The sequence below is a fragment of the Loxodonta africana genome, chromosome 13 (assembly GCF_030014295.1).
Source record: "Loxodonta africana isolate mLoxAfr1 chromosome 13, mLoxAfr1.hap2, whole genome shotgun sequence".
Lineage (NCBI taxonomy): Eukaryota > Metazoa > Chordata > Mammalia > Proboscidea > Elephantidae > Loxodonta > Loxodonta africana.
Window position 1 is genome coordinate 76,334,225 of NC_087354.1, and position 13,699 is coordinate 76,347,923.

Sequence of the window (13,699 nt, forward strand, 5' to 3'; positions counted from 1 at the left end):
AGGTCTGGAACCAATCAAAAAATTTCCCAAAATGTTCTACATCCTACTTTGGTGAGTTGCGTCTGGAGTCTTAAAAGCTTGCCAACAGCCATCTAAATACATCTACTGGTCTCTCCTCATCTGGACACAAGACACAAGGGAAAGATTAGTCCAAAGGACTAACGGACCACAAGTACCACAGTCTCCACCAGATTGAGTCCAGTACAACTAGATGGTCCTTGGTTACGACCACCAACTGCTCTAGCAGGGATCACAATAGCAGTCCTGGAGACAGTTGGAGAAAAATTTAGAACAAAATTCTAACTCACACAAAAAAGACCGAACTTACTGGTCTGATGGAGACTAGAGACACCCTGAGAATATGGCCCCCTCCCCGACAGCCTTTTAACTCAGTACTGAAGTCACTCCTGAGGTTCTTCATTCAGCCAAAGGTTAGACAGACCCATAAAACACACAATCATACATGTAGCTCAACCATGTATACAGACTAAATGGGCATATCAGCCCACCGCCAAGGAGGAGAAGGCAGAAGGGGACAGGAAAGCTGGATGAATGGAAAAAGGGAGAGTGCTGGCAAGTCCCGGGGTTGACAACCAACGTCACAAAACAATATGTATTAATTTTTTAAAGGAAGTTAATTTGCTTGTAAACTTTCACCTAAAGCACAATAAACATTTTTCCCCATTTAAATTAATGGTAATTGTTTCTTCACCTTACACCATTTCAACCTAAAACAGGTTTTATAGGAACGCTCTACTTTCGGATAGTGGGGGAAACCTATATAGTCACAGGCGACTAAGGCACTGAAAACCGGGAAGGCGTAATGAGAAACACGATTTACCGACCAAATTCTGGCTTCCAAGGACGGAGAAGAATCAGGAGTGGGGTTTAAAGGTGGTGTGTTTCCAGGTGATGTGGAGAAGACTGGATGCTAGCCATTTCCAAGAAAGCACTGATGGCATGCTTCGCTCCTCTTTGGCAGCCAAATCTGCCTTTGTGCTTCGGAAACGCCTCTAGCATTTCGGCTTTCCTCCCCCCGCCGCGCGCCGGCCGCGAGCCCCTCCAGCCCCGGGGGCTTTCCACCCACCGAGGCCGACGGGGCGCGGGGCACCGGTTTGGCACGATCTAGGCGCCCACCCCGGGGCCCGCCTCCAGCCGGCTCCGACGTCGGTCACCTGACGGAGCCTGCGGGGCAGAGCCGCCGCGGCGCGCCCCGGACTACCGCCGCCTGGCACTGACTGCGCGCGTTCCGCGGCCGGGGGTTTTCCCGTCCGGGGGAGGAAGGGGCCCCCGCCGCACGGACGTTTGCCTTAAATCGCTTCCCTGTCCTCGGCAGGGCTGGAGCTGCTTCCGGGGGCCGGCCCGAGACGGCGAGAAGGCGCGGCCCGTGGCGGCTCCTCGGGCTCCGCGGGTACGTCGGGCCTTTCCTTTGGCGTGGGGAGCGCAGGCGCGCTCGGCTCCCGTCCCTGCCCCGCAGCTCTGCCTGGGGTGAGCCACTGGGATTCCGGTTCCGCCTCAGTACAGCCTGTACCTCGCCCAGGCGGATTAGGTCCGGGCTGAGGGGGCGCGGGCCCAGGTGGGGAGAGCAGGGGTCCCCGGGAACGTCGACGCCTCCGCAGCCCATCTTGGCGCGGGGCTCCGGGGACCGGCGAAGGCCGGGCTGACGTCTGCCCTCGGGGAGGCGGGGGACACCGGACAGGAAAGGGGCACGGCAGAAAGTAAACCCAGCGCCGGCAGAGCTCGAAGCCCTGCGCGCCCAGGCGCATCCCCGTGCCTGCGGCTGTGCCCTGAAGCCCTCCTGCCGGCCGCTCTGTGCGCCCTCACCGCGGCCCCGACCCCGACCCCCTCGTCTGAGCGGGGGTGGCAAGCGTCTAGTGAAGTTGAACGTGTGCCTCCTGCAAGGGGCGAGTCTGCGCTCGCTGCTGACTGCTGGCATCGAACTTCTGAAGACTGGATTTCGGTTTCCGTGGCTCAGGGGTGGGAGAGGTTCGGAACTTGCATCTGCCTGGAACCGTTGCTCTCTAACCCTGAGCCGAGCCGGTTTACTTTCTTTCGTGCGCAGAATTTCTGAGTTGTGTCTCTGTTCAGAAAATATTTAAATAGGGACCAGTTAGTTCTTTAAGAATGCTCCGAAGTTCCCCTTACAAGTTCAGCTTTTTGAAACGAGAAGTTGTCTTTAGAACTTAGATGCAAACTAGGAAAAGTGCTTTTCTTGTTAAGAAAAAAAAAAAAAACACTACTTGTGCAAACAACAGACTGAGGTCATTCTAATCTTGCAGAAGGTCCTGTCAGCACTGTTGCTAGGTCAGCTCTTTCCTAAGGAGCAACTGGAAAGTAGCGCGGTCGGATTTGAAGGGAGAGGCCTACAAAAGGAAATGCAAACGTCGTGGCTATTTGAAAAATGACTTACCAGCATTTTAAGTTTCTTCCTCTTCTAAGCAGAGAATATATGTGTCTTTAAGATTTTTATAATTGTGCGTATTTTATGAACATTGCCGGAAGTTAGTGGCATGTATTCAGAAGTTTTTAAGTTATCAGTTTATTTTTTGTATTATTTTGTTTAATAATTTGGCTTATTTGGTTAAATAACTCGTTTTGATTTTCATCATTGAGTATGATTTACTATATATTCCATCCTAGGTGTATTTCCTCATAAGAATCTTTTAATAGCTATAAAACCATGGAATTTACTCCTCCCAAGTAGTAGGCTTGCTTGTCAAAATTAGTTTTGCCCCAATATCGTTTAAAGTTTATTTCGCTTTCTTCTTATGCCTCATATGGAAACCCTTGTGGCATAGTGGTTAAGTGCTATGGATGCTAACCAAAAGGTTGGCAGTTCAAAGGCACCAGGCACTCCTTGGAAACCCTGTGGGCAGTTCTACTCTGTCCTGTATGGTCGGTATGAGTCAGAATTGACTAGACGACAATGAGTTTATGCCTCAAAGCTCTGCCTGAGTTGCTGAGTGGTCTGTGGGACAAAACAATATCTGTTGCACCCAAGTCTTCTTTCTTATCTATTATTACACTTAAAAAAATTGTTGCATCTTGCATTAGAGAAAAAAGGATAGATTACCTTCCAAAGAGTTACATTTAAACTGACAGCAAATTTCTTAACAGAAACAAAAACCTAAAGACAATGGCATTTTACCTTCAGTTTTATGCAGAGAAAATAACTGCCAATCTAGAAATGTGCTGTATGAAAATATCTTTAAGAAATGAAACAAATTTTCAGACAAACAAAAATTGAGATAACTCATTAGTAGCAAACCTTCACTAAAGGAAACACTAAATAAAGGATGCCCTCTGGGGAGACAAATATGTGATCCTAGATGAAAGGTGGCAATGCAGAAAGGAACGAAGAGCAAAGGAAATAGTGACTGTGGAGGGAAATCAAAATGAAAAAATGACTCTTTGAAACAACAGTAATAATGACTTTTGTGAAGTAATTATAATTACAATACATGACTACATGTAAGTCAGTAGGAGGGCAAATGGATTTAAAAGGTAGGGAACCCTGGTGGCTAACCAAAAGGTCGGCAGTTCAAATCTACCAGATGCTCCTTGGAAACTCTATGGGGCAGTTCTAATCTGTCCTATAGAGTCGCTTTAAGTTGGAATTGACTTGACTGGACGGCAATGGGTTTGTTTTTCTTGGAAAGTCCTTATGTTGTCTGGGGAAAGGATAAAAATTCTTGTTAACAGCAGATAATGACGAGGATGTACCTTGTAGTCTCCTGGATAACCAGGAAAAGAGTAGTGAAACAATGTATAACTTCCAAACTAACAGAGGAAAAAGGTAATGATTAAAAACACCAGAGATTTAAAGGAAGGCAAGAAGAAACAGAGGAAAACACAGAAGCAGCTCTGCTCCACCCTGCACAGCAGGCTTGCAGGTTAGATACAAACCTTACCTAACTGTGCCGATTGACGTGCAAATTTGCCTTAAAGACAGACTTAGGGACTGAACTCATTCATAATCTGGGGACTGCCTGTACAGGTAAAAATGTGTCAGATGCAGCTACATTAGTGCTTAGATGAAAATATATAGCCTCAAGTGCATATGTTAGAAAAGAAGAATGGCTGAAAATTAATGAGCAAACCTCCATCTCAAGAAATTAGAAAAAGAACAGTAAAATGAATCCAAAGGAAGCAAAAGGAAGGAAGTGCAAATATAAAAGTAGAAATTAATGAAATAGAAAACGGTATAAAGTCAGAAGTTGGTTTTTGGAAAAATCTAATAAAAATTATAAACTGCTGGCAAGACAATGGAGAAAAACAAAAAAACAAAAACCAAACCCACCTCTGTCGAGTGGATTCCGACTCATAGCGACCCTATAGGACAGAGTAGAACTGCCCCCATAGAGTTTCCAAGAAGCGCCTGGCGGATTCGAACTGCCGACCTTTTGGTTAGCAGCAGTAGCGCTTAACCACTATGCCACCAGGGTTTCCATGGAGAAAAAAAGCAGGCACAAACAACTCATCTAAGGAATAAAATGGGGGACATGACTGTAGGTCTTGTAGAGATTGAAATAATAAAAGGGTAAGTACTGTATTTTTTGCAAATAACGCCCCACACATGTAATGTGCGGAAATGATGAAATTAAGGAAAGCAGTTCTGGCATAGTGCGCCTACGCATGTACCACGCACGTTTGGGGCATTTCCAGAAGTGAATTTCAGCCTCATTCACCTGTCTCCTCACAGGTAAATCATATCATTCTGTTCATTTTCTTTAATCTCCTGTTTATGTGTATAAAAATAGTCTAAAGATGTTACTTTACATCATAATTATATAATAAAGTGTTTTAAGCCGTGGTCAAGAAGTCATGGATTGAGTTTGGTAGTCCCCTGATAATCGAAAAATAAATAATTGAAACTGCAATTGTTTCTATTAATTTAAGTTGGTAATTATAGCACATTAGCTCAACAGTTGAATGTGAAAACCTTGTCAAATCGTCCTAACTGAAACCATTAGGTTATGTTAGGTCTGCTTATTTCAGAGGTTAATTACGTCTCCTTAGTGTCAGTTGAGGAGGCCCTGGTGGCCTAGTCATTAAGAGCTACAGTTGGCATTTGAATCCACCAGGTGATCCTTGGAAACCATGTGGGGCACTTCTACTATGTCCTATAGGGTTTTTATGAGTTGGAATGGACTGGATGCAACGGGTTTGGTTTTTTTTTCTTCCAGTGTCAATTGAAGTCAGCAACATGTTAAGAAAAATTGGCATTGCATGCTTACAAAAATAACTCAAGGTGGGGGTTCTGTGTTTGGCAAAAAAAAGAGTAACACGCATGTTACTTGGAAAAGAATACGGTAACTATGTCCATAAATTTGAAAATTTACAGAAAGAAATTCCTTGAAAAACGCAACTTACCAAAACTGATAAGAAGAAAATGAAAATTTGAATAGTTCTATAGCTGTTAAATTTAATCTGTTTCACAAAAACAAAACAAAACCAACTAAGCCAACAATAATAACAGCAAAAACTGCAGGCCTAGGTGATGTCACTGGTGAACTCTACCAAAATTTTAAGAAAAAAAAAAATGCCCATCTTGCTCAAACTTCTAGAGAGTAGAAAAATACATTTTTATGAGGTCAATGTAACTTTGATTGCAAAGCCAGATGAGAACATTATAAGAAAAGAAATTTATAGGTCACTTTCACTTCTGAATATAGATGCAAAAATTCTAAACAAAATATTACAAATAAAATCCAGCAATATATAAAAAGGATAATACATACAGACTAGCTTGGCTTGATTCTAACAATTCAAGTTTGTCTTAACACACTAAAGTCAATCAATGTAGTTGCCACTATTCATTGAAGGAATAAAGGAGGAAATTCATGTTATCACCTCAATAGATACAGGAAGTGAAAAAGATTTGGATAAAATTCAATATTCAGTAATCAAGAAAATGAAATAAAGGCATAAGGATTGGAACAAAGAAATAAAATTCTTATTATATCTAGATTATATGACTGTGAACATAGAAAATAAAAAAGATAAAACTATTAAAATTACTAAATTAGTTTAGCTAGGTAGGTAGGTTGCTGGATACAAGGTCAATAGTTAAAATTGAATTGGATTTCTATGTGTATATATGTGGGTTGGGCTGTTGTTATTAATTTATAGGGACTCTGTATACTCTGGAAATGAGTCTTCTGTTAGTAATTTGTGTTGTAGGTATCTTCTTCCATTCTGCGGTTTGCCATTTCATTTTATATACATGAAATTGATAGTTGATTCTGTGTGTGGGGGCGTATAAGTGTGTGTAAAAGTGAAAAAAGTGGGTGTAATACCATTTTCAAAGCTTCAAAAGTATCAAGTACCTAGGAATAAATCTAACAAAATATACTGAAGGAAAACAATAAGAAATTATAGTGATATGTGTAAAAAAACCTAAACAAGCCCTGGTGGCGCGGTGGTTAAGCACTTGGCTGCTAACTGAAAGGTCAGAGGTTTGAAGCCACCAGCCGCTCCACAGGAGAAAGAGGTGACAGTCTGCTTCAAATAACTGGAGAAAATTCTCATGCTTACAACTGGAAGATTCAATATTGTAATGATGTCAGTAACTCCCAAATTGATCTATAGATTCAGTGCATTGCCAATTAAAATCACAACAGATTTTTGTTTTGTTTCTGAGACTGACAAGCTGATTATGCAATTTATAAGAAAATGCAAAGGGCCAGTAATAACTAAGACACACTTAAAGAACGAGGAGGAAAGCCTTGCCTCCTGGCTATGAAGCTGTGTTGTAATATTTAATGTGGTGTATTACTGGTGCAAGGATAGACAAAGACCAGTGGATCAGAATAGAAGCTCTGAAGCAGAGCGGCTCCTATGTGTGCGTACGATTGCTGACAAAGTAACATTGCCCATATTTCTCCAAGATAAACTTTTTAAAAATGGCTCTGGGTCAATCGGATATTCAAATAGTAATGCCAAGTAGCCTACAGACCTAAAATGTGAAAGACAAAGCCATAAAGATTTTTAGAAAATAATGAGAATATTTTCATGATAGCATAGGAAATAAACCTTTTAAAACGGGCTACAAAATCACTATCAGAAAAGAAAATATAAAATTAAAAAGTATCTGTTCATCAAAAGGCTCTGTTAATGGTGAAAATGCAAACCACGGGGCGTAAGATATTTGCAACACAAATAATGGGATTCATTACCAGAGCATATAGTCTCTATAAATTAATAGTAGTAGTAATAATGATAATGACAGCCCAATAGAGAACAATGGGCAAGCAACCTGAACGAGCATTACAAAAGAGGATTTCCAAATGATAAAAAAAAAGCCTGTTGCTGTCAAGTTGATTCTGACTCACAGTGACCCTATAGACACATACGAAGATCCTCAAACTCATTATTAATCTAGGAAATGAAAATGCTATAATGAGATGCTGCTACCCATCTACCAAAATGGCTAAAATTAAAAGCCTGACAGTGCACGGTGGTGGCAAAATACTGAGCGACTGGGACTCTGACGCAGCGCTGAGAGGCCTGTGAATTATGGTGTACAAAAAAAAAAAACAAAACCAAACCCAGTGCCTTCGAGTCGATTCCGACTCCTAGCGACCCTGTTACGGTGTAGCCACACTGAAATGCTGATGTCCACTGGGGGAAAGGTCAGAAATGTGTTTATATGCTGACACAAAGTTGTTCATGCTGTATGTTTTTAGATGGAAAACTGAAATCCGTAATAAATATTCATGGAATGATCTCCTTTATGTGAAAAAGAGAGGAGGGGATGTAAAGTAATGGCAATCGTGTGGCCATAAAAGTTCTGGCTGCAACAACCTTTTAAACTCCCAGACAAGCGCGCATTAACATTATTGATGCTTTACTTCTCTGTGCCTCTAGGTCGTATAGCCTAGGCCCTCAGAAATTCTTAGCCTCTGTGAATGTGGGAAACTAGTTTTATCCACAAAAAGCTTTGTTCTTGGGATTACATTTTTTGAAAAGGATGAGGTAGTGGAGTGAGCAAATACAGACCAAGGAGGGCAGGTGCGGGAATGGAGGAGCCGAGTAGAGCCAGAGAAGGATGTAGGGCCCCGAAGGTGGGCAGAGAGCCAAGGGCCAGATTCATGGTTGACAGGTAGTTGTGGTGTAGGCAGCTTTAGTTCCCCCATATTCCTCTAAACAGCCCATCAGGCTTCAGCACTGCTTTCTGCACTTCTCTGCAGCCCCAAGGAAGAGAGGGTTCTGATGGTGCTATTATTGTCCCTGAACCCAGTGAACCACTGCTCCACCTGGGGCGCCCAACATCCCTCCTGTTTTGTGCCCGCTAGTAGGACTGTTTAGTCAGATGGGAAATTACCAAGGTTCTGTCCACCTGCACAGAAGTAGTAGGTGCAAGGCAGGTTGGTGAGCATGGGACCTTTTTCTTTTGGTGAAAAAATGTGGTGCTCCTGGAGCTGTACTCAGTGAATGCTTGTCAAATCAGAGTTGTGTTTTTGCTCTGAGATCTCTATGACTCAAGGCGGCATTGACGCAGGGAAAGAACATGCTTAAATACAAGAAGGTTTGAAGTGTAGGACAAGGTGATTTTTAAGTCCCATATGCTTAAGCCTAGCGTGTTTCTTAAACTGCTTGCTTGTTCATTCCTTCATTCCTTCGTTTAGTCATTCTTTCAACCCATGTTTATCAAGTCCTGCTATATACTCTCAGATGGTGGTGTACTTATAAGTGGCCGTATACCTGGTTCAGTGTTGCTAGATGTGTCAGGGAATTCACTTTTTTTTTTTTTTTTTTTACCCCCGTTCATGTTTCATTTGCCTTTCTGTTTTTTTTTTCCTGGTAACTGTTTGTGTGTGTTATGCCTTATAAAGTGTTTCTCAAGAATCAGAATTATGGTATGCTATGAAACCAACAGGGTGTTGGGGTTATGAAACCTAATCACTCATTTGAACTTTTTTATTTGTAGGTTGAATCACTGGACAATGCTACATTCTTTGTGGATACTGTGGGCCTTGGGGGCCATAATCAGCCTCTCCAAAGGAGGGTCCTCTGATCAGGCTTCTCTGTCCTGTGACCCTATGGGTGTCTGCGATGGCCACTCCAGGTCTTTGAACTCCATTCCCTCAGGGCTTACAGCAGCTGTGAAAAGCCTTGACCTGTCCAACAATGAGATTGTGTATGTCGGCAACACTGACTTGCAGATGTGTGTGAACCTCAAAGCTTTGATTCTGAAGTCCAATGAAATTAATAGAATAGATGAAGATGCTTTTCTGCCCCTTGGAAGTCTCGAACGTTTAGACTTATCCTATAATTACTTATCTCATTTATCATCCTCCTGGTTCAGGCCCCTTTCTTCCTTGCAATTCTTAAGCTTACTGGGAAATGTTTACAAAGAACTTGGGGAAACATCTCTTTTTTCTCATCTGACAAACTTGCGAGTCTTGAGGGTAGGAAACGTTTACACCTCTAAGATTGAGAAAAAGGATTTTGCTGGAATAACTTTTCTTGAGGAACTTGAGATTGATGCTTCAAATCTCCAGAGTTATGAGCCAAAAAGCTTGAAGTCAATTCAGAATATAAGTCATCTGATCCTTCATATGAGACAGCCTATTTTACTGCCAGTGACTTTTGTAGATCTTTTAAATTCCTTGGAATATTTTGAACTGAGAGATACTGATTTGCACACTTTTCATTTTCCAGAACTACCTGTCAGGGAAACCAATCCATCGATTAAAAAGTTCACATTTAGGAATGTAGAAATCACTGATGAAAGTGTTAATGAAGTTATGACACTGTTCAGTTATGGCTCTGAATTTTTAGAATTAGAGTTTGATGACTGTACCCTTAATGGAATTGGTAATTTTGATCCATCTTTTATGGAAAAAATTAAAGATCCAGGTAAAGTAGAAACATTAATAATACGGAAGCTACATATTCCACAGTTTTACTTATTCTATGATTTGAGTAGTATATATGCACTCACAGGAAACGTTAAAAAAATTACAATAGAAAACAGCAAGGTCTTTCTGGTTCCTTGTTCACTTTCACAACATTTAAAATCATTAGAATACTTGGATCTTAGTGAAAATTTGATGGTTGAAGAATACTTGAAAAATTCAGCTTGTGAGGGTGCCTGGCCCTCCCTACAAACCTTAATTTTAAGGCAAAATCATCTGACATCATTAGAAAAAACTGGAGAAACTTTGCTTACTCTGAAAAACCTGACTAGTCTTGATATCAGTAAGAATAGTTTTAAGTCTATGCCTGAAACTTGCCAGTGGCCAGAAAAGATGAAATATTTGAACTTATCCAGTACACAAATAGATAGTTTAACCTATTGCATTCCCCGGACACTGGACATTTTAGATGTTAGCAATAACAACCTCAATTTGTTTTCTTTGATCTTGCCACAACTCAAAGAACTTTATATTTCCAGAAACAAGTTGAAGACTCTACCAGATTCCACCTTCTTACCCATGTTACTAGTCATGAAAATCAGCGGGAACACAATAAATACTTTCTCTAAGGAGCAATTGGAATCCCTTCAAAACCTGAAGACTTTGGAAGCGGGCGGAAACAACTTCATTTGCTCCTGTGAATTCCTGTCTTTAACTCAGGAGCAGCAAGCACTGACCCAGGTCCTGGTCGATTGGCCAGAAAACTACCTGTGTGACTCTCCATCCCATGTGCGGGGCCAGCGAGTGCAGGACACGCACCTCTCGGTTGCTGAGTGCCACAGGACAGCCCTGGTGTCTGCTGTGTGCTGTGCCCTTCTTCTGTTCATCCTGCTTGTGGTGACTTTGTGCTACCGTTTCCATGGGCTGTGGTACATGAAAATGATGTGGGCTTGGCTCCAGGCCAAAAGGAAACCCAAGAAGGCACCCAACAGGGACATCTGTTATGACGCCTTTGTTTCTTATAGTGAGAGGGATTCCTACTGGGTCGAGAACCTTATGGTCCAGGAGCTGGAGAACTTCGACCCCCCCTTTAAGTTGTGTCTCCATAAGCGGGACTTTGTTCCTGGCAAGTGGATTATTGACAATATCATTGACTCCATTGAGAAGAGTCACAAAACTGTCTTTGTGCTTTCTGAAAACTTTGTGAAGAGTGAGTGGTGCAAGTATGAACTGGACTTCTCCCATTTTCGTCTCTTTGATGAGAACAATGATGCTGCCATTCTCATTCTTCTGGAGCCCATTGAGAAGAAAGCCATTCCTCAGCGGTTCTGTAAACTGCGGAAGATTATGAACACCAAGACCTACCTGGAGTGGCCCAATGATGAAGCTCAGCAACAAGGGTTTTGGCTAAATTTGAGAACTGCAATAAAGTCCTAGCTTCCTTCACTAAAGGACAATTTGGGCCTAGTTCTGGTCTTTAATTCACTAGCAGTGTAACTAAATTCATTCTGATATAACTATATAAAAACCACAGGAACGTACACTAGCATTTGAGGACTTATTAAAACTACTAAAACTCTTAACATTTTATCAGGAGTGCTGTTTTATAAAAATTGCTATCAGATTGAAAAATGGCTCTTAGTTTTTCTTTATGCTTTAAGGTAACCATGATCTGAAGTCCATTACTGACACCTGAATTATCTGTAGCGATCGGGCTTATTCATTAGGAAGTAGCAAGAGTCTCTGTGAGGAGACTCTTCCATGTCTGCCTAGAGAGTGCCTTCTTTGTCCCATTCAGCTGAGACCACCTTCTGGGCCACTGCTCTAAAGAGCAAGGAGGCAAAATGTTAGGGTCACTCAGCCAAACTTGTTGCTATTCCTAGAAGAATGTGCTATTTGTTTCCATCCAAGTTTACAGGATAGGCCCTTAGAGGGTGTATTTCCCTGTGAACTAGGCCTGTCTCTTGGGTTTCTCCAGCCACACTTCTTGAGAGAGGGTACATAATACAAAATACAGTCAATGATTTTTCCATTAAAAAATAACATTATTAATGTAAACAAAATTCTCAGTTTATGGAAGTTTGAAAGAAGTCTCTCACTTCCATGACTCTGCTCTTCATGCTTTCACTACCTGTTAAATTCTAGTCTCTAGCTGCTCTTTACTTGGCTCTCAATCCCTTCCTTCTAGTCTCTCTCCCTGAATATTGTTGCTTTTTTCTTCTTTGCAAAGGATTGTTTCTAATCCTAAAAAGGCCTTCCTTTTTGTGTCCCCTTCTGAATATTTAAAAAACTAGATGTGAGCTAAATAGATTTTTAAACAAGATGGGGTCATCATGAGTCGGAATCAACTTGATGGCAAGTAACAACCAATATACTTGGAGGTTCCCCGTAACATCAAAGAAAATAGTTTAACACACAATGATTTAAAAGAGAGATACCGCTACGTACATTTGTTTTATAATCTAGCTTGAATAATACATTAAAATGAAATGCAGTGTTTCTTGCTGAGAGCTGTTTATGGATTCTGTTCACCTTTCTCCTAAAGCAGGGAACCACATGTGAAAGGAAGTGAGCCTCCTGCTCTCTGCTCAGTTCTCAGCCAGAGCAGGGTTGTACAGTTATGAGGGCTCTGAATTCAGAAAGACCTGGGTTAGTAGATGTGTAACCATGGGCAAGTCACTTGACCTGACCAAATGTTTTCCTGTCCTTAAAATGGGGTAACGATATCGACTTCACAGGGTATTGGGAGTATGAAATGCAGTAATGTAAGTACACCACCACACACACACCCCTTGGTTACCATTCACAGTGGAGGGGTGAGAGAGAGGAAGGAAAGAGTACCAAGCCTATGACAATGGGAATGATGGGTGTACTTGTAGGTGGGAGGGATGCCTGTAGTAGATGTTAGCTATTATGATTATAATTATTTTCCAAGAAGTGACTCATTTCCTTACATATTATGGCTTTTCTGTGTATGAGTGCTAGCAGGGATATAAGGGACCCTATTGTTTACAGAAAAATACCCAAAGAAGTAAGTTTGTTAAGGCTTTGGTCCTTGAGAAACTCACACATATACACAGATATAATCCTATATACACTGAGATACACTCACAGGAGGGTGTTGGGGAAGACATAGTAGCCAGCCTAAGGAAAAATGGACAAGCCCAGAAGAAGGACACTTGAGACTGGGGAGATGCATAGGCCACAGGAACCAAAACTGCGAATGGACTTTTTGCTTTACTTCTCTGTTTCCTACATTAAACACAATGTCAGTCATCAGGAGAATCTGACAAATTGACTTGATCTATATATTTAACTGCGAAAATTTAAATAGCAATAGAAATCGCTTTAAATTTAACTGATAGATCTAAAATAATATTTCTTAACCTTTATTTTTCTCATTGCAAATGTTAAACATAGTTCACTGAAGAGTGAGTGGTGCAAGAAATTTTAGAAAAGAGGTAACAGCATATAAAAGAAAATAAGAATCAGCTCTTATCCCACCACCTCGGGATAACAACTGGTAACTTTTTTCAATGCTTTTTATTACTTTACAAAATTGGGATTGGATTGTAAATATTTAAAATGTGTAAAGAAAATGGCATCTTCATAGTTTTCTGAGATTGTTTAATGATTATCTGACATTTCTGAACACAGGGACACTTAGAATTCCATGCAAATACATATTGGTTTACTTGCCCAGATTTTTTATCTCATGCAGCTTTCCACAGAAAGTTAAGTAGAAAACACGTCAGAGATCAATTTAAGGGCTCTTTTTACAGAAGAAAAACTAATTTGTATTTAGTGCTCTTTATCTGACTGCGAGGTCTTCTAGT

General features: G+C 41.3%; 2 protein-coding genes across 27 annotated transcripts in view; one reads left to right on the forward strand and one right to left on the reverse strand.

Moving 5' to 3' along the window:
- The window catches only part of LOC111752668 (collagen alpha-1(VII) chain-like), a 74,533-nt gene extending 71,665 nt beyond the window's left edge, over positions 1 to 2,868 (reverse strand). For all 25 annotated transcript variants that reach the window (XM_064267619.1, XM_064267616.1, XM_064267615.1 and 22 more), the window contains exon 1: positions 846 to 2,868. In XM_064267619.1, coding sequence (XP_064123689.1) covers positions 1,172 to 1,936 — 765 coding nt within the window. In that variant the 5' untranslated portion in view covers positions 1,937 to 2,868 and the 3' untranslated portion in view covers positions 846 to 1,171. The remainder of the gene's footprint in view (positions 1 to 845) is intronic.
- On the forward strand, positions 1,277 to 11,495 carry TLR2 (toll like receptor 2). 2 transcript variants are annotated; one of them, XM_003417524.4, is made up of 2 exons: positions 1,277 to 1,488; positions 8,933 to 11,495. In XM_003417524.4, the coding sequence occupies exon 2, from the start codon at positions 8,949 to 8,951 to the stop codon at positions 11,298 to 11,300; it is 2,352 nt and encodes a 783-aa protein (XP_003417572.1). In that variant the 5' UTR covers positions 1,277 to 1,488; positions 8,933 to 8,948; the 3' UTR covers positions 11,301 to 11,495. The 2 variants fall into 2 exon arrangements, with proteins under 2 accessions (XP_003417572.1, XP_064123664.1); XM_064267594.1 differs by having other exon boundaries at positions 1,277 to 1,411.
- Positions 11,496 to 13,699: the final 2,204 nt, after the last annotated feature.